Source organism: Asterias rubens, chromosome 19 (genome assembly GCF_902459465.1).
Source record: "Asterias rubens chromosome 19, eAstRub1.3, whole genome shotgun sequence".
In the NCBI taxonomy this organism is placed as follows: Eukaryota; Metazoa; Echinodermata; class Asteroidea; order Forcipulatida; family Asteriidae; genus Asterias; species Asterias rubens.
Genome location: NC_047080.1, coordinates 3,920,126 through 3,940,261, shown reverse-complemented (window position 1 = coordinate 3,940,261; position 20,136 = coordinate 3,920,126). Strand labels below are relative to the sequence as shown.

General features: G+C 39.4%; 1 protein-coding gene across 1 annotated transcript; it reads right to left on the bottom strand.

Annotated features, from left to right (window-relative positions):
* Positions 1-1,357: 1,357 nt before the first annotated feature.
* On the bottom strand, positions 1,358-19,320 carry LOC117303152 (divergent protein kinase domain 1B-like). Its single transcript, XM_033787270.1, has 5 exons — positions 19,149-19,320; positions 11,120-11,313; positions 10,508-10,636; positions 6,214-6,321; positions 1,358-2,582 (listed from the first exon to the last, which is right to left on the bottom strand). Exons 2-5 carry the CDS (start codon positions 11,162-11,164, stop codon positions 1,590-1,592), a joined length of 1,275 nt encoding a protein of 424 aa, XP_033643161.1. The 5' UTR covers positions 11,165-11,313; positions 19,149-19,320; the 3' UTR covers positions 1,358-1,589.
* Between the last annotated feature and the right edge of the window lie 816 nt (positions 19,321-20,136).

Below are 20,136 nucleotides of genomic sequence, written 5' to 3'. Positions count from 1 at the left end.
ACATCTGGAAAAATAAAATTTCACCACAGATTTATGAAAATGATTTTACTCCAGACAAATTCTTTTCTCCAACACACATTCCGGCCATTTTCAAAACCACGGCTGAAGCTTTCTTTTGGTATAATACATTTAGGCTCCACTTGGGGGAATGCTATATTTCTTTGAGAAATTAGTTAAAAAAATTAGTTTTGATATTGCGAATCAAAAACAAGATATTTTAAAAAAGCAGAGAAAACAAACAAGGTTTTTATTTTCTTAATACACCACTGATCGATTGAGCTTAAATTTGCTTTTTATTTTTCTCCTACATGTATAGCTGGCATTCCTTGAAGTTAAAAATAGTCAGTCTATATGGTTTTATACATATAATTCTACAACCCCTCTCCACACTGTGGTTATAAATGACTAGCCAAGTGTCAACAGATATGACATTTTAATCGTCACACACATATTTATATTAACCGCAGACCAGGACATCCTTCTTTATACAATAATGATCGCAGATTTATAAATAAAATGTGCTCATTTCCTTTACGGTTTATTTTTACTTCTGGTTTCAAAGCATGTAATATTTGTATCACCATATCCTGAATGTACAGGGTGTTGGCTAGGATTTATAAATAAGTTTGCTATAAATGGCGTAAAACCTTCGCTTGGGGGAAACCCACGCAGTCAGGCAGAGACTGAAAACTCAATCCATAACACAAATTAGATCAAGGGTCAAAAGGGTCAAAGTTTGAGGTCAAAGACGTGAAAGTTTTAGGTAAAAGGAGTGAAAGACTATGTAGACCCATTCACAAGTTGTGTTATCCTTATTGCAGACTGGCATGTACATGTAGTTTATCTATCATTCAAAACCACAGCGGATGATAATGAATTGTGAATGGTCAGAAAATAGGAGGGTTGTCCGTGTGCATCAACCACATGTACGTATATCATTTTGCAGGTCGTCATAGTACACCCTTCAAAAGCACAGTGGATGATATAGCATGGTCAGACAGTAGGAGGGATGACTGTGTGCATTTACCACATGTACTGATCCTAAAGCAGGCCGGCATACATGTACATGTAGTTTATCCATCATCCATAACCACAGTGGATGATATTGAATGGTCAGGCAGTAGGAGGGTGATGACTGTGTGTATTTGTAATGATATCATATTGCAGGCCGGCATTAAATGATATTAAGATGTCAGACAGTAAGAGAGTTAATAATAGTATAAACATGGCCACCAATTACAACTTAGAGCACATTATGGGTGCGTTCGCTTAGCTTCCCTGGGTTGACCCTGGTCTGCCCCCGGTACGTTCAAATAGCTTTGACATAATTCCAGGGGCTCACCAGGGTCAGCCCCAAGTGCCCTGCTTGTGCAGTGGGTCCCTACGGGCTGGCCCCAGGTGCATGACGTCACCACGAGAGGGTGAGTGATCATTCGATAAGCTCTCGTCAGGGGCTCACTCGAGTGAACACTGCGGAATCGACCCACGGAAGCTAATCGAATGCACCTAATATGTACCTGGAACGGGGCATGAGTGGTTGGGATGGAAGGTTACAAAACAATAAACAGAAAACATTAACATTAAGTCACCTATGATCCCTTCGCTGCTTTAGAAAATTTCTTAAGGTGCGAAACCTGTTTCCATAGTAATGATTTCAGATTGTTGAGCACCAGCGAGTGATCCATCTGCATATTTGTACTGGTCTTCTCCAGTCCCTCGCATTTGTCGAGCAGCACCCTAAGCTGAGCTCGGATCTCGTATGGTGAATTATCTAAGAGGTAGTCGCGTAACATGTGACACACCCGCTGGAGGTTTGGCTGAACAATCTCCCCTGAGCATCTGCCTGTTGAGGAATCGCAGAACGAGCGGCAGTTCTCCCCTAAAGTGCAGTCGGCACTCACCGTGCATGCTCGCTCCTGCAGACTGGTCTGGACGGCTTGCTCGGTCAATATCCCTTCCACCTTCAACACCTTGACGTCGCTGTGACCGGTGTACCCAATCCCAAGTTCATTCACGTTGCACATGTAAAGATTACCCATCGGCCCGTCAAGGATTTCCTCCACAAACTCCAACAATCCAACCACAATGTGCGCCTTATCCGACCAAGGCGGGGCCATTTTTCTTTTAAAATACCTACTGACCATGCCCGGTAATAAATAATCGATAATGGATGGGAATTCCGTACCGAATAATCGATATGAATAGACTCCCTCCATAATGTACATGTTTCCACAGAATCCTAGGAGTTTTGGAATGTAGTCACTATTACCCAGCACCATCATCATGAGAAACTCTTTCTCTTGAAGCAGGGCCCACATCGACCTCGCCTCCGGCAACGACACTTTGCCGTCGTTGTTGACGTCTGCGATGTCCAGGATTCTGGACTGGATAATGTCGTATTTACCCTCTCCGAGATGCGTCTTGAGATAAGCCGACAGCATGATGCGGAAGTCTTCCATGGAGGTCCCGGAGGCGGGCTTGCTGAATCGGATGTCTCTTGGGTTTAGGTCTTGCTTAATGTACAACTCTTCGTCCATGTTCCTCTTTCGTTTTGGAGGCTTCTTTAAGGTGCCCTCATATACCTGGAGTAAGAAAGAAGGCAGGTGGTTATTAACTTATTATATCAATAATAGGACTCCAATTTGGGGGAGGGGGGGGGGGGTACAAACGACTTCAGCAATCAATTTATTAACTGCATGAGGGCTTATTTCAATAGTTGTTCAACATTCAACTGTTATACTCCAGTCAATACCCGGACACATATTATAGGTTTTTATAATAATAAAATTAGCAATTAGATTTAATGAGCACTTACTTATTTGGAAAAACACAATTGTGCTCACATACACTTCAAAATGGTTGTTGAGACCAAATTGGTCCTGAAGGCTTGCTCGGTCACTTTTAGTAATCTCATCTATCTTATGTGTCCTGGTTGCTACATCCAAGACTAATTGTATTCACCCAAGCAAATCAGGACACTTCACAACAGGTGTAATTCACATTAGAAATGTTGACACTGCATCATCATTAAGGACAGGAGGGGAATGGGGTGTCGTCGCACACACACACACACACGCAGACGCTTATTACTTTGTGGTTCAGTCAATCTGTGGGCATTCCTTTGTTTTGTACACCTATTTTTATTTTATTTTATTTTATGCAAGTCGCCTGACACACAAGTTTTGAAGGCCACTTCAAGGTGTGGGCTACAATTATATTTTCCAGATGGCCGTTGCCACCTACCGTACTCCTAGGGCTGAAACAGGGTTACCCCTTTCACAGTCCATTCGAATGTAGGCTATGGAAACTATTATTCTTCAACATTGTAAAAAACACTGTGTGGATGTGTGTAAGTCCACATAGTGTTTCAAGTCCTTACATTATGTGGACTTTTTTGTTCTCTGGTCCACACTCGATTCAAAACACACACACATTCTATTTATCGTTTTCCCTTTGCCCCATTTAAGACAAAATTCCCATGGCACACCCTAGTCAATAGAATTCCTCTATATGGAGACCTCTTGTGTTCCCTTTTCTGTTTTGTGCTTAGTCTGCATTTTGGGCCGTAAATAAGAAATCAAATTTCCTGAGTTTTTACCCTGTAAGAAAGGACTTCTTTTTGCTCTCCCATTGCTGGGACTTTGTTTTTGAGATGTCCCATTGGTTTCGTAACCGAACGCCAAGCAAGGACGTCCTGGCTCTATGAAAAGACCTGTATCCCTTTTGTTTAAGTCCTCAGGTTACATTGTAGACATCGCACTTAAATGACGAGGCTTAATATATAATGGCATCACTCATTGTCAAGTCTTGAAAAGCCTGACCTGACATCACATCGCCTTTCTGCCCTGCAGAGAGAATTTGATTCTGAGAATAGTTGGACGGGAATCTCTGAGTCATTTCCAACCCATCAATCATTCAGTGGCAGTAGCTGACTTTGTCAACCTGATCCATCCCCCCTCGGTGCGTGAACTAGCCCGTGTAATTTGCTCCAGCCCTATAGATGATGTCACACATGACATCACAATCTTCATTTAAGACATACAAGTCTCTTATAGTACTTTTTGTACGACACAAGACACAAACGTCCACAAATTTATATTAAACTTATACGGTTTAAAGATAATGATGGTAGAAAGCTTCCCTTAAAGATGCTATGTCAGATTTTTGGCCGATTTGACCCCAAAAAGGTATTTTGATGGGGGTCGAGAAAGTAACAAGCTTTCATTTGAGCCATTGCTCAAAAAAGTCCGCCAATTATTAGTAGCAGTGAAATAAAGTGCTTAAAATTAGCTATTGTCGGGATCCCGACAATATATCACGTGACCAATTCTTATGTGTTTTATAAGAAACGTTTTAATTTTTTGTCATGGTTCCTGACCATTTGAAATAAAAGTTAAACTTTTTTTCCTTAGAGCGGATGATACTCTTTGAAATACCATTCACTAAAAAAAATATATTTTTTAATGTTTGGGGCCAAAAAAAACTGACATCTCTCCTGCAAATATAGCCTCGTCATTTAAGTGTGTGTGTTCGGTGGGATGTCTACCTGTTTACTTCTAACAGGTAATTTATATTGTACATCTTCATTCAAAGTGAGTAGGCATCTGATCACCTTTCAATGGGCCATATTTTTGACCGCGTGAGGGCGCTCTCAATCACTTCCGGGGGTATATTCATTCATACCCAAAACAGTTTTTAAAGATTGGAACACATTATAACCACAGACATCTAATCCATCACAGACAATAAGACTTTTAAAGGAGCCGTTATAATCCACCTCTAAAGCAAATTGAAACTACGGCGTAACAAAAGTGACAGAACGCCTATTAATTTGTGCAGGGCGAATCGCGTGTACCCCCGGAAGTGATCAAAATACTATTTATAGCGCCCTCGCGCGGTCAAAAATAAGGGGCATTCAACTGACTAACGTACCTAAGACAAAGGAGATCATCCTCCACTTATAGCCTTTGTCATTGTGCATGTTCAAATATATTGTTCAGTTCTTGTTAAAACAATTCTGGGCCAGTCAACATTTTAAGCAACAACCCCTTTGAGGTCTTGTGTATGGGTGCGTTTCGTTTAGCTTCCCTGGGTCGACCCTGGACTGCCCCCGGTGCGTTTGAATAGCTTTGAAGTCATTCCAGGGGCTCACCTAGGTCAGCCCCAAGTGCCCTGCTTGTGGCGTGGGTCACTTGGGGGCTGGCCCCAGGTGCATGACGTCACTACGAGAGCGGTGAGTGGTCGTTCGTTTAGCTCTTGTCAGAGGCTCACCCAAGCGAGCACCGCGGGGTGAACCCAGGGAAGCTAAACGAACGCACCCTTTACCACCTCCCCCCCCCCCAAATTCAAGCCCTGCATTTGAATTTAATAGTCCGCAATCATTCATCATGTCTATTGCAGGTGGCACAAAATCCTTCACGACTGCAAACACAATTTATAACAACCCATTACGAATCACTTTACGAACCTCTTTACAGATTTCCTCCTGAAATACGGCTTCTCATTTCTAAGTTTTCGCAACCTGTCTTTGGAGGACAACCTACATCATCCAGCTGAGGCCTTACAGGTTCCAATATCTTGGTCAACATTAAAGATCAAGGGACTCCAGCGAGCACAAAATGCCCAAAATGTCATCAACAGTTTCCAGCATTTCCATCACAACAAAATCCCCAGACTTTGTTAGATTGAAATACGAAAGCAAAAAATCTTTTAATGGCCTGACATTTTCGACCCTAGCAGAGTCTTTCTCAAAGGAATTGAAATACGTAACAAAACTAAACCCGAAAGGAAGAATAAAAATAGCTGCAGCACTTAGTCCTTATCCAGTCCCCTGGCCCCTGCTGTAAACTCTCATACTGCCCGATCTGGCAATATTATAATTGAATGAAACACATGCAGGGGTTGAGTAAACTGTATTCTGCACAGTACAGCCTGAAGCCCTCATCCCACTGGACATGTAAGATAAAAGAACTAACCCCTCTAACCCTCACCCCACTCATCCGCCCCCCCCCCCCTTCCCAAGGGAAGAGACAAATTTATCTTGTTGAAGTTACAAAGGGGAGGAAACTCTAGCACTTTTCTACCACCGAGAAACCTGCTCACAGCAGATTTTACTAGACAATGTATGCCGGGCTAGTGGTGAGGGTAAGCCCCTTCCTCATTTGAGGTTGATTTGTTTTTAAATTACAACGATGAGGGAGGTGAACACATTACCTGGTAGGAAGCATCTTTGGAAAGACATCCGTCCAGCGTGATCTTCTGCAGTTGGCATAACTCAGGGCATAACGAGCCTGCTATAATACCTTTGCTGTAGTTATCGCACTGTGACAACAATGAAAACAGAAATTACACTTACAGATTTCAAAACTGCATAAATTTTGTTTGAAATTTCATGAAAATTCAATGGTATGATGACTCATTTTCTAACCCTAAAATAAATTATTACTGATTTTGTAATGTTAATTTAAAAATGTTGAATGTGCCCTAAGCATGACTTTAGGCCGTGTAGTTTAGGAAGTTTCTCTCAGGCCTGTATGCTTTGTTTTTGAAAGGGCACTAAGGCATTTCTCCTTGGTAAAAGGCACCATTCTCCTAACGATGACATTGTAAATTTCTACTCAAGCATTTCAATGGCACCAATGCAATTACCAGGGGCATGGAGGCAATCGTCTTTGTTGCCTCTGTGAAGTAAAGATCAGGCCTGTATTTGTAGAAAGAATTACACTTCCAGTTAAAATTTGCTTGCACACCAAGCACTGCTGTTTGACAAAATAATCCAACTTTATACAATTATTGATAAGTACTTTTCAGTTTGATCTCTGCCCAGATTGTCCATGTTATGGAATTGTACCTTGATGGCTATTTCATTTACAAAACTCGATATAGATAATTAAGTTTACAGCTTAATATTTTATATGGGTATAACCAAAAGGAGTTAAGTAAACTTTGAATTCATATAATTTGACACCTGTTGAAACATCTTGCACTGCTGTTTGACACAATGAGTCCACTTAATTGAATTATTGATCGTAGCAGGCATACATTTCAGATTGATCTTAAATATGAACAGGTGATGGCAACGCCCCCCAAATTGGATTTCATTTATGGAAACTGATATTGACAATTAAATTGCGGGCTAAAATTGTTTGTGATTTCAAAAATTATAATAATGACAACGAAAACCATCCCAACCAGCTGTTTGAACCGTTCAACACAATGGTCTAAACAACAAACATGAATAATTCACCAATACAATTTGAAAGCAACATTTTACGAAGCGACGGTCAAAACATTCTACATAATATTTTTATAAACTAAAATAACAAGTATTCTAATGTAAATAAATACATGCACACAATTCATAATATAGATAAAGAGTCTTTAATAATAATAAAGCAGTAGTCTAAGTTTAATTTTAATTTGAAAATTTCAAAAGAAATTTCCATGACACAACTTGAATACATTAAATAACACCAGTTATAATGGTAATGAAAAATGTAATAATAAAGGTTCAAATGGAGGCTATACACCCAGAGGTATAACCCTCCTGTAGTGGAGTACCTAGACTGCTATAGGGTAAAACATATATATGTGAACAAATCCTGGGGAGAACCCTGCCAATCCTGGCAAACTCCTAGGAAATTGCAAATTTCCTGTGAATAGCTACCCCTGCTTGGAGCATGGAGGAAGAAGTATTAAGGGATGGGGTTAGAATACTGAGTTCCCACCCCCTCCCCGAAAGTGCTTCAAGTGTTGAGCGCAAATGGAGAGGTAGTGGGCTTAACAATGAACAATAAGATTAATTAATATATTAACAAGTTATAAAACTCTGCAATTGGAATACACAATCTGAGAAACGTTTCTGTCAGTAACTCAGATTCAAATTTTTGGGGGATAAAAAGTGATAGTGAAATCTAAAAAACATGATCATATTACACCTATATTGCAGGAACTTCACTGGCTACCCATTCGACAACGAATTCAATTCAAAATTCTACTTATTGCATTTAAATCCCAGTTTGGCTTGACTCCGTCTTATATTGCAAATCTCCTTGTACCTTATGCCCCCTCTCGCACTCTTCGTTCTTCTGCTAAGTCCCTTTTAACTATTCCTAGAACTTCCTCATCATATGGCGATCGTTCCTTTTCCGCTTGTGCTCCTAAACTTTGGAACGCTTTACCTAATAACATCAGGCGGTGTAGTTCTCTTCCATTGTTTAAAAACTTGTTTAAAACTCATTTATTTAAATCCTCTTACACTTAGCTCGTTACATGTCTTGACAGTAGATTATTCATTGTATAATTTTGTATTATGTTCTACATTTCTTTTTTGTTGTATGTATTGTTTTTTTGTTCTGCGCCTCGGAATAGGGTCTTGTACACTAGATAGATGGCGCATTATAAATGCATTATTATTATTATTATTATTAGCTTTTTCCATAACCGCAGTACTTTGAAGTGAAAAGTTTCTGAAAATGCATTAAAGCTGATAGTACTCCTTATAACCAATACCTTTTTATTTGTATTGTCATTACCACACCCTTTAACAAGAATACAGATGTATGTAAGACAAAAACAATACTCCTTATCACCGATGAAAATTTAAATTAAAACATTATTTCAAGAGTTCAACAGCATCAGAGGCATCAGACAATCGAAGTGATAACATTTTATTCAGGACAGAGCATAACGATACTACGGTTCACAGCATCTGCGGACATTGCACGATCAGAACACCTCCTGGGAATTTCAAATTATTTGAAGTGGAAAAGACGAGGGGAAAGTTGTGAGAGATTTTACAGCTCAATTGTGGACAATAGTATCTTGGCCTTTCGAGAAAGACAAAATTGGAACCCAACTCCGGTGCTGTCACACAGCCGTGATGGCGAACGGGGGCTAAGCGAGCGTGAAAGTTGACGTGCATTATTCATGGATGCATATGTAGGTGTCGAAGCTATATTAAGGACTTGGCATATCGTGTGAAAGATAGATGGAGAAAAACTTGGCAGGGGAAAGAAAGTGTGAGGGGAATCATTCAGTCTTTGGCCACTGAAAAAGCTTCCCGTATTTCATTTTTAAACAAAAAAAACCAAAAAACAATGGGTAATATTGTCCTGCTTTAACTTTTAGGAACAAAGCAATGTTTCAAGACGCACAAGAGTAAATATAGGTCTTAAATAAAATTTCATCCAAGTAGGGATGTTCAGAATTTGAATTGACTGCACTACAATTTAAATCCGATTCTTTGGAATTCTCTTTTAATATTACAATTTTTAGCCTTTGAGACTCTGATTTGGTTGAAAAGTAAAGCCATTTTAAACAACATGGCATTTGGGTTGGTTAACACTTTTTTTTTCTTCCCTATTAATAAAGACGAGTTAGAGTATACATTAAGAAAATCAAGATACACACAAAGTACAGCATTGAGTGCGCTATTGAGCTGCTGTCGTGTTAAGTTGCTCCCAGATTGAAAAAAGTCACTGGAGCGCCACAACAGCTCAGGGCTGAGAAAGACTACAGGGGTGGATTTCACAAAGAGTTAGGACTAGTCTTATCTCAAGTAAGGACCAGTTACTCCATTTGTATATATCTCCTAGGACTAGTCCTAAGTTAGGACTAGTCCTAACTCGTGAAATCGACCCCAGGAATGTTATTGGCCAAATGACCATAGTACTAATGTAAAGCGCATTGAGATGTTATTGTGAAATGCGCTATACAAGAACTAGTTATTGTTAAAATAATTATTATTTGTCATGTTGTTCCTGTTTGAGCACTGTGTTAAATGTTTTGTCCCTCGGCATGTGGCAAACTGGTTGGTTTGAGATGGCCATGGATCTCATTGTTGCAGCAGGAATTTTGGACACCTCTCATTCCAACAACCATCCTAACCTTCTCCCTTTGTTAGGTGCTCAGGGGGTTCTTTGTATAGCGCCTTATGAATGCTTTGTATTACTATTACAGGACTTGTTACTGAGTGGTTACCATGCCAAGTTAACTGAACTTGGACCAGGTGTCTAGTGAGCATTTTGAGCCCAGCAATCCAACCAAAATTTTGGATTTGTATTTTGACTAGCATATAGTCCATGTATCTCAAAAATGCTCTTATTAGAGCCAAACGATCGAAGAGAGACAACAATGAAGAATATTCGGATTTATATGTGGGAGGAAAACCCCAGATAATTATTACAGGGAAAACCCACGCGGTCAAGTAGGGACTGAAAATCCAATCACATAGAGCCCCCAGTGGGATTTGAACCAGGGTCCCAGAGGTGGAAGGTGAGGCAAGACACCACCTGCCAACCTGACCGCAATGATAAAGAGAACCTGACCGCAAGATGAGCAATGAGAACCTGTATTTAAGACAGGCTACACTTGCATCTCTCTTGTGATCAAGATGCACATATTACGACGGCTTGGTCATGATCTAACAGACATTCACATAGTATGCAAACAAACTTTGCAATAATCAGAAACAGTCATCAAGGCCTTTCGGGTTTCGGTTACTCACGATATAGTCTTTGGCAAGTTCTCCCTTGCATACGTCCGGGCCAGCATAGCTCAAGTAGATCACCCAGGCCCCGAAGAACAGCAGCAACCAAATCAACACAACTACCTTCAACTTCACACGATGTCTCCCCTGGAAACATGGCAACAAAAGAAATGGAAATTTAATCAAGCACAAATTTGCGTCTGCCTCACATCTACCCCCTAAATGCGGCCGCTGCTTCCGTTAGTAATGAATGAATCAGCTCTACACACACGTTCAAACAAACAAGTAAGCTTTGCATACAAACAAGAGCTTGATCAATTTCTTAAAGTCATTATAGGCATGTTTGTTTATGAGTTGAAAATGTGTAGAAATATTGTGCTTAATAGAACGAGTTAATTATCATGTGAGGCAAATATTCAGTAGCTTAACACTTGTATGGCTACAATAGGTCTTATCACTCCTCCTTAAATATATATATATATATAAACAAAAAAGGTTTGCTTCTAAATTGCCTAATGTGACATGGCCCATAAGATCAATCATTGACTTAACTCGGCCACAGAAACACAATCTAAAATTTCAAGCACGCTGAAAATTAAACTAACACACAGAAAGACTTTCTCTACTCACCATTCTGACGTTAAAGTTCCAAATAGATCTGTAATGCCCCGCCATTACGCACGTTGTGGCATCGTGTCCCGATCAGTCACACTTAGCTTACTCCTCTCACTGTGTACAGAGATGTCTACACGCCTCCTTCCTGCATGTCCCGGTAATTGTTATTCCCCACTCCCAGACTCATCAGTGTACATATTACATTTCATCTGTTGACACACACAACAAACAAACAGTCAAAATGTGCTTATTAAGATATTATGGATTTGTGTTGTACAAGCATCCTATAACTTCGGCGCTGCATATTTTATGCAAACACACAGGCCATGTGTATCTATGTAGGAGGACTCCCATGTAGATCAGCCGGTTCAGTATGACCATGGACCCTGGCGCAATTGTACACATGCCGTTCAATGTCTAAGGGTAGAGTACTAGACATACACACATGTAGGGTGATGACGCCCGAGTATTATGGCTACTGTAGTCATATGTTTGAGACCTGCGTGTGGCCATATTGTACAGGGCCAAATTTCAAAGTGCTGATTAACAGTAAGCAACTTTTAGGCGTCCAGCTTGCGTGTTAACCTAGGATTTGTATTGTGACGCCATCAATTTTCGTACAGTAAGCACTGGAAGGTTAGCATGCCAGTTTGGACACGACCTAAAGCAAAACTAAACCTCTTATAGTTCATAGAAATGTTCAAGAGAAATACCAAACGAACAACACACACAAAAATACTTTGATTTTGACCTCAAGGTTTCAAAAGTATAAGTATGCCATAAAACCATAAACAAACATTCCATAAATAAATAGTATGAAATCAATCAAAGTGTTTGTTAGTTCTGTTCACTATTCAATAATCACACGTACGGCAGCGCATTTTGTTGACACTGTGCACAAAAGCCCTCTTGAAACCCTTCCACAACCCAAAACAGCCTATCGTCAATCTTTATCTTCCAACCATAATTTATCCCATATTATATTAAGGCAGCTTCAATTAACGCTTCACTTTGCTGGTGGCTGAAGCACTTCACGACTCTTCAGAGATAAATTATCAAAATGTCAGCGCTTTAAACAGAAGCCTTTCAATTGTCAATCTCCCTTGATGTATTGTACTTATTAGAGTTAATCGAGTGAAGTCTAAGATACTTACAAGTGAAGTCTAAGATATGTACAGCCATAGGGGAGTATTTATAAAAGCACTTACATGTAATGATAAATTTATGTCTGCAGCAAGAATTTATGTCTTGGAGGCAATCATGTGTGCCTATACTCCTCATCATGGAACAGAAACCCTAAGAATGCGGGGTATGCAACAATCTACACAAGTCTTTTATAAGGCTTTTATTTTCATTTGTGCGGTTTGAATGTAAACATAGGTCACATCGCCTTTACGCCAATCCCTCTTCCCAGTATACATGCCAAGGGACATGACTTTTGTATTCTGTTTAAGATTAGATGATCAGCACAAAAGTCGCCAACTACTTCTTTACATTATTGAGAATTGCCTCAACGAGCTACGCTTCATTTCAGCCACACAAAGAGGGCAGGTGGTACCGATGGAAATAATGATAAAATTCTACCTTCGTGTGTTTTTCTTTTGGTAATTTCCCAGGTCTTTGTCCTTTTCTTTTTATGGAGAAGTCATTTGTTTGGCAATCACTCTTAACATTTAATTGGCAATCAAAACCTTAAAGAAAACAGCTGTGTGGTGTTAAAATTCACTTCGCATTCGCAGCAAGTCAAACCAGTCTTTAGAGAAAAAAATAATCCTGTTGCTTCAAAGGTAATCTTTGTTTTCTTTGTACAAGCGTTACTCTCAAAGAAAAACAATTCTGAAAATATGGCAGGATCTGCTAGTGCCTAGACAAGTGTTTTGTGAGACTTTCCAATCCTTACTTTCTGATCCATCCCAATATTAGGATCAAAATAATTGGAAGATTAAAAAAAAAACATGTTTCTCTCACTCATATCTGGTTTCAACTTTAATTTTACTGGGAAATTTTACCTGAATCATAGTAGAAATGGTAGAGTGGTTTTTAACAAAGGATCGGAGACATAATTTATTCATAAATGTAATGTCAATAATTTACTACAATGTAGACTATAGACCTTTATCACGGTGTGGCCATCTTGATTTTACTCCGTTCCAACTCAATGTAGCCAAGCTGAGGCTGGACAAAAATAATAGTGTGGTGCCATGTTTGCGCAATGATTGTTAGCATCCATAACTGTTAATGAAAACAGGGAACATGACCAAGATGGTGACAGCGTGATAAAGTTCTAACGCATACATTTAGACTCCCACGATGGCAGACAAGAAAGACACATCAGCAGACCTACTGGACAACTTTCCGTTGTTAAGGGTTTTTCCCACTAATTACAATTAATGCGCACATTTCTGAGAGCGATAGATTTAACCTGTACGTCTGCTGCCACCTAGTGACCAAAAAAGTCTCCATACAGGATTGTACAAACATAACATCCCTTTATGTCAACTTACAAACCCGAATCAACCAAATCCGCAGGGAAAAAACGACTAACACTGATCGAGCGCCAAATGCATAAATGTCACGTACATTGAATAGAGTAGGGGAGGACCGGAGCTTCTGTAATGGAATTACTCCAAGTCTGAGGCTCTTCATAATTTAGTCAATGGCTCCGATAACTTAAGGTGGATTAAATAACTCGCCTGAATCCATGTCATTATGCAAATCCTCGGATTATAATTGGAAATTTTGTCTTGAGAGGCAATTATTTGTCCTCGGGGGAATGATAACGGGACTTGGTCATCCGGTTATGCATATTAACAGATTAGAACATTACGTGCTCATCATTCCTGTGTATTGATGTAGTAAATGTACTAGAATGTTTTATTCCTTCAATGAGTTTATTTAAAAAACCTTCAGGAATCAGGAGTCAAAGTTTTGGGGGTACGTCCACAAAACCGCACTACTGGAGCAGTGATATTCTTATTGGAATTATGCGCTTACGATCACCATTCTCCACCTTCGTGCAAGAACAAAATTTCTGCGCTAACTGTTTAAGTGTGGAATACGCACGCACATGTACAAGCCAAAATTACCTGCTAACTTGACACATGTACGCTTGACGGAAAGCGCGTAATTCCCTGCTTCTGCAAGCGCTGATTTTTTACTTTTGGTAAGCAGAGCCATGAAGTAGTGCTCTGATGCGTAACATACTTTGCATGCAGTGTGTATGGATGTAGGTTGAGCATACAGTGAGTCAGAAATTAAACATTGAAAACCTAGTGTCCAATTCACACCCAAACACTCTTGTGATGTACATGTCCACAAAAATCTTAATAAGGGTGGGGGGGGACATTCACCCCCCCCCCATTTTGACAGTGAATGACCCTACTCAATAGTCCCTGGTACCCCACAGGGATGAATCTCCAGAATTCGTCTTGGCTGCCTCAACAAAATATAATCTGTAGCACGAGGAGAGAGAAGCTCCTCAATCAATTCTCTCCGTTTCTCGCCTGGCTTGTTCAGCTGAAATATCCATGAGGAAACCTCCCTCAACAATAAGGCATACAATATTCATACAGGCTGCATGTAGTGAACGCAGAGATTTGTTAGGCATCTTAGCGTGAGATTGAACTACAAGGGATGACTGATGACGTGCAAGCTCCTGTGATAACACTAACAGGGCAACTTAAAATCTGATAAAATGTGTACTAAACACTCTACAAATTTCTTGTTCTTTCTAATCACTGTATGTGGATGAAGCATAGGCTTAGAAAAGAAAATGCCAGCGAATTTCATCTCATCATTAATATTAAACTTCCATAATAATGAACCCCCCTCCCTGTGTAAGTTTTTTTTTTTTCATTCTTATCCGAAGAAAGCCTACAGTACAATAAGATGGTAATTATTGGTAATAAGAATCATTTAGAACATTCCAGAATGACCACTGAAGGCATGTGTTCCTAATTCTGACATCATAAGCAAAATTAACTACAAATTTAATAAATTGAGCTGAAATTAAATTGAAAACAATCAAACAACAGACACAATGAAAATATTTCCCAGTATTGATATTGGCCTCTATCTTAGCTAAACTATGCCTACTACATAGAGCTATATATATTGACTAGAGCGCTAACTTGCTCCGCGTTTTGAAGCCACCCTGAGCGCAGACATGTTTGATGTGTTGCGTGACTACGGAACGATTTTAATTTTAAGAGAACACACATTGCCACGATTTGTTTTTAACTCGGCATGGGCGCTTTCGTACGCGACTGCCCATTCGCGCACGTCCGCGCTACGAAAACCGTATGTTCGACTTGATTGATGTACTAAAAAAAGTATACGCGCCTTTTAAACATGACGCACATGGCGCTCGCAGTTTTGTACGCTCATCAGCAGATTGTGCGTTCACATTTGCTGCATTTTTTGCTTCGATGACACATAGAAAAGAACAAACGCACTATCATGCAAATAGCCGTACAATTGCCGTACAAAATTTCAAGCTTTTGTATTGGTTTGTACATAAACATGGATGCGCCCACACGGCTTAAAAACCTTAGTGCATGTATAATGGGGTGTTAGCGCTCTAGTCAATATATATAGCTCTATGGTCATTTCTTACATTCTTCCCTACAAGCTTGTTATTCTGTGGTTTGTTTGCAAAAATATATCAATAATTTAGCCTTGAACGTCAGCCAACTGGAGCCCCCGACTGGAGCCTCCTTTCCTAGTGAGTACTCAGTCCATTTACCACAGGGGTCCCTGCATTAGGTGCACAGATGCAATTATGGAATTATAGGTTCCCAATAAAATCAAGAAATTAGGGTAGAGAGGTTCAGTTATGACATCGTTTATTGTTAAAGGTAGATTAGGAGACAAGGGAAAAAACACGGAGCATGGCCCTTTTGATGGAATAAACCCATGTCTTTGTTTTTCCCCTCCCCTGTTTTGTAAACCGCCACAAACGCCCAATTAGAGGCACCCCGGACACCTTTGGTAATTGTCAAAGACCAGCATTCTCACTTGGTGTATCCCAACATGTGCAATATGCATAAAATAACAATAAATAAAAGATCTGTGAAAATTTGGATTCAATTGGTCATCAAAGTTGCAAGAGAATAATGAAAGAGAAACCGTCATAGTTGCACAAAAAAAGATTGTAAAGCACACAAGACTTGGTACATCATTTATTTGTCTACTTTTCTATTGAATGAGGTAGACTGTCGAGACAAGTCGACAATCAATAAAAGGTTTTTTAAATGGAAAATAAATTTTTTATTTTGCTGCTAACTTTTCTCAAAGTGGTTTACAGCCCTGCCCGTTTATGCAAAACAGTCTGTTTATGACTTTAGATTTGATCAAGTGGTTATTTACAGCCCTGCCTGTTAACACGTAACAGTCTTTTTATGAGTTTCGATCAGTTAGATTTTTCATAATCAGTCAAAAAAACAAATAAATATGCTATATCCTTTACTGCTTTATCTACACTCCGTACACAGTATTATGGCCTTTATTTTTAGTGTGATTCATTCAAGGTGTTTGTACAGATTTACAGAAAGGGCTGTGCAAGATATTGCTCTTTAGTTTTATTTATGTTTAATTTTAAGATAAGACTTAAAGACTCTGGACACTATTGGTAATTCTCAAAGACCAGTCAAAGACCACTTGGTGTACCTCAACATGTGTAAAAAATAACAAGCCTGTGAAAATTTGAGCTCAATAAGTTGTTGAGGTTGCGAGATAGTAGTGAAAAAAAAACACCCTGGTCACACGATGTTGTGTGCTGTTAGATGCTTGATTTCAAGACCTCAAATTCTAAACTTGAGGTCTCGAAATCAAATTCGTGGAAAATTACTTCTTTTCCAAAAACTACGTCACTTCAGAGGGAGCCGTTTAGAACTCACAATGTTTTATAATATCAACCTCTCCCCATTACTCATTACCAAGTAAGGTTTTATGATGCTAATAATTATTTTGAGTAATTACCAATAGTGTCCACTGCCTTTAAGGCTATGCATAATGGAAAATATTTAAAGGTATGTAACTAAGGTTTGCGGAGACACCATAAAAATCTCTGAAGTGAATAGTGGTGGCTCTGTTGTGTGTTTGAGCTTTATGTAGGGTAGGCTACCTTACCCAGCTTTACTTACGCTTACAAACACAGTAGAGTCCATCTTTCTCCAGAAGACAGTCAGAACACACTGATTGAAACGTCAAGGAGAAAACGGCTATTCTTGATCAGCGCCACCACTATAAGAAGAGCTTACTTGTGTTACTGCAAACCTTTTTTACTTAGTTTAAGTCTTGATATACTGTGTTCGTCTCGGTCATGCATTGGGCGTAATCTGTAGTGCGCACTGCCTCATGACAATTGAAAAAAAATGGCAGCCAAACAACTCACATTGAAGTTCATCTATTCATATTCATAAAAGCTGTTACAATGTGTGCATGGTGGGCATGTGTTTTCAATTTAAGGGTCAATGCATTACACAACACCCGAGGGACACATGCTTAAACTTAGAGCCATTGGACACTTTCGGTAAAAACAAAAAATTAAAAAAATTCACAGATTTACAAATAATTTACAGGGTTTACAGAAGGTAATGATGAAAGACTTCTCTTGAAATATTATTCCATGAAATGCTTTACTTTTTGAGAAAACATTAAAACAACTATTTTTAAACACATGTCATGACACGGCGAAACGAGCGGAAACAAGGGTGGGTTTACCCGTTATTTTCTCCTGACTCAGATGACTGATTGAGCCTAAATTTTCACAGGTTTCTTATTTTATATAGAAGTTGTGATACACGAAGTGTGGGCCTTGGACAATACTGTTTACCGTAAATGTCCAATGGCTTTACAGTGTCTATCACACTGTTGGAAGAGGTTCAACACAAGAAAAACATTATTTTCTAGGGGCCTTATCAGATACTGTCCTACTTCCAATCAGGTGTTGATCCCATGCAACGCACTCAAGACGTTCACTCAATACAAATTAACCGGATCATAAATAAATTGTACGATTTGTAAATGATTTATTATAGTGAATACATTGGCAGAGATGTTGGAGGCCGGTTCACATGAGTAAGCGGGTAGCAAGATGGATTGTTATGGCAGCCGTGATCTGAGCAAATCAGGCGTTGTACATGGCTCACAGCAGGGGAGGGGGAAAATGTTTTGATAATTATACTGCGTATCAAATGTGAAGGAGAGTGGAAAAAACCTACACTTTAATTAGATTTAACAATTCAATCAAGTCGAGCATTGCGTCGGAACTGTAGCACCACAAATATTGTGATCAGATGAGAATAGGGTCAAGTAGTAATAAAATACATTTCATGCGACAAATATCCGGTCACAATGCTACTGCACTCCGCAATGACTGCACAATGCAACAAAAACCCTTGTTTTGTGATGTGATGCATTTGGCATGGTTCTCATTTCAAATGGTCGCTGTGTAGTGTGTTACATTCTGTTGATTGTATTTGGTAATGGGTGGAAGTTGTAATTATGTGGATGTTAGGTTAAAGTTTATGTTTTAATGTAAAATCAAGCTGAAGGAGCACCTCTCAACAGCACTACAGCAAGTGCAAGTATGTATGCAGACATACACAGCGCTTTATTCAGAATAGCAGCAAGCAATATTCAGGATCGACAACTGATCACAACGGATACCGCAAACTCTTCTATATGATCACAATCTAACACAGAACCTGTGTACCCGGGCAAGAAAGGCGACTGTTGATGAACCATTGGCTTGCAACCATTGTGTTTAGTTCAGGGGGGGGGGGGGGGGGGGGTCCCTTTCTGATTTGATTATTAATGCAATTATAATATATTCAGATTGTTTTATGATTATGGTTGTTTGTAAAACAATAATAAATACACTACAAAAACAATACAGTAGTAAATAAGCTTCAAACAGTGACTATAATCAATGAGGTAGAAATCTACCTCCATGCTATAGTATATAGTCACCATTCAATTTCAATTAACATTTTTAGTGACTTTTATTTAGTAAATACAAAATAATAAAAGAAAGTCTTACCACCGGCAGTGAACTGACTCTTCTTCTTCTATATTTAGTGTGCTTATTTTGAGGTCATGACTGTGCAGCAGCAGTGTGCATGAAATCTACTCAACAGCAGCATCCGTTCGTTTAAATTTCGTGTGGTGCCTTACTTGAAGACGATCATTCTCCACATCACAAGCCTAAATTAAAATTTGTTCACTCATCCACTTCGCACTAAAAACGATAGCTCTATGATGATGACACGGCCGGCCGGGGGGGACGGACGGACACATGTGTAGTACGCAGCCGGCCAGCCACGCAGCAAACAGCAGCAGCATGCAGCAGAGAAGTGCGCACGCCCTCCCCCAATTTTCCCGCAGTCTAGTCTCCTACTCAAGAGAAAGAGACTACGACTAACCTTTGACCCGTTCCCCCTGACATACGCGTTTGAAACCCGTTATCGCCCTCTTTCGTACACATTGTAGCAGTGAGTGTAGACCCCTTTAGCGAATTCCCATTTTAAAATTGATTGTAGTATATTTTTCACAAACATATTGCTAATTTTATTGACAGCAAGCCAATGCGGAATATTTTTTGGATAAGCTAGTCTTAAAATAATGAATGAAAAATGTAACAAATACCAAATATTTTGAGTTTTTATTCGGAGCTTTGGTGTAACACGTCGTTCATGTGAAAATTCAAGATGGCCGCCCCCATGGTGTTAAATCGGGAGAATTATGTTGCCGTTATTACAGCACTTAATTCTTGGGTTAATGCATTGTTAACTGTATACATCGTATAATATTTACATGCATAACTGTTAAAAGACGCTTTAGTTTGGGCAGTTTTGAACCTACTCAAATTCAAAATCGGCGCTGAATCAAAATCGAGTATAAATCTTGAATTTAGTTAGTCAATCAATTGGATCAATCAGCTCGTTAGATTCAGTTTAAATCTGCTTTATATTTGTCAAATTGCAAGACGGACTAAACGACAGTAAGATTTCCGTATCCTGCCACCACTT

Coding starts and splice junctions, on each gene's coding strand:
- LOC117303152 (XM_033787270.1), bottom strand. CDS start 11,164: ATGGCGGGGCATTACAGATCTATTTGGAACTTTAACGTCAGAATG. Junction 10,637..11,119: donor GGAACTTTAACGTCAGAATG/GTGAGTAGAGAA, acceptor CCATGTTTCCAG/GGGAGACATCGTGTGAAGTT. Junction 6,322..10,507: donor AACTTGCCAAAGACTATATC/GTGAGTAACCGA, acceptor TTGTTGTCACAG/TGCGATAACTACAGCAAAGG.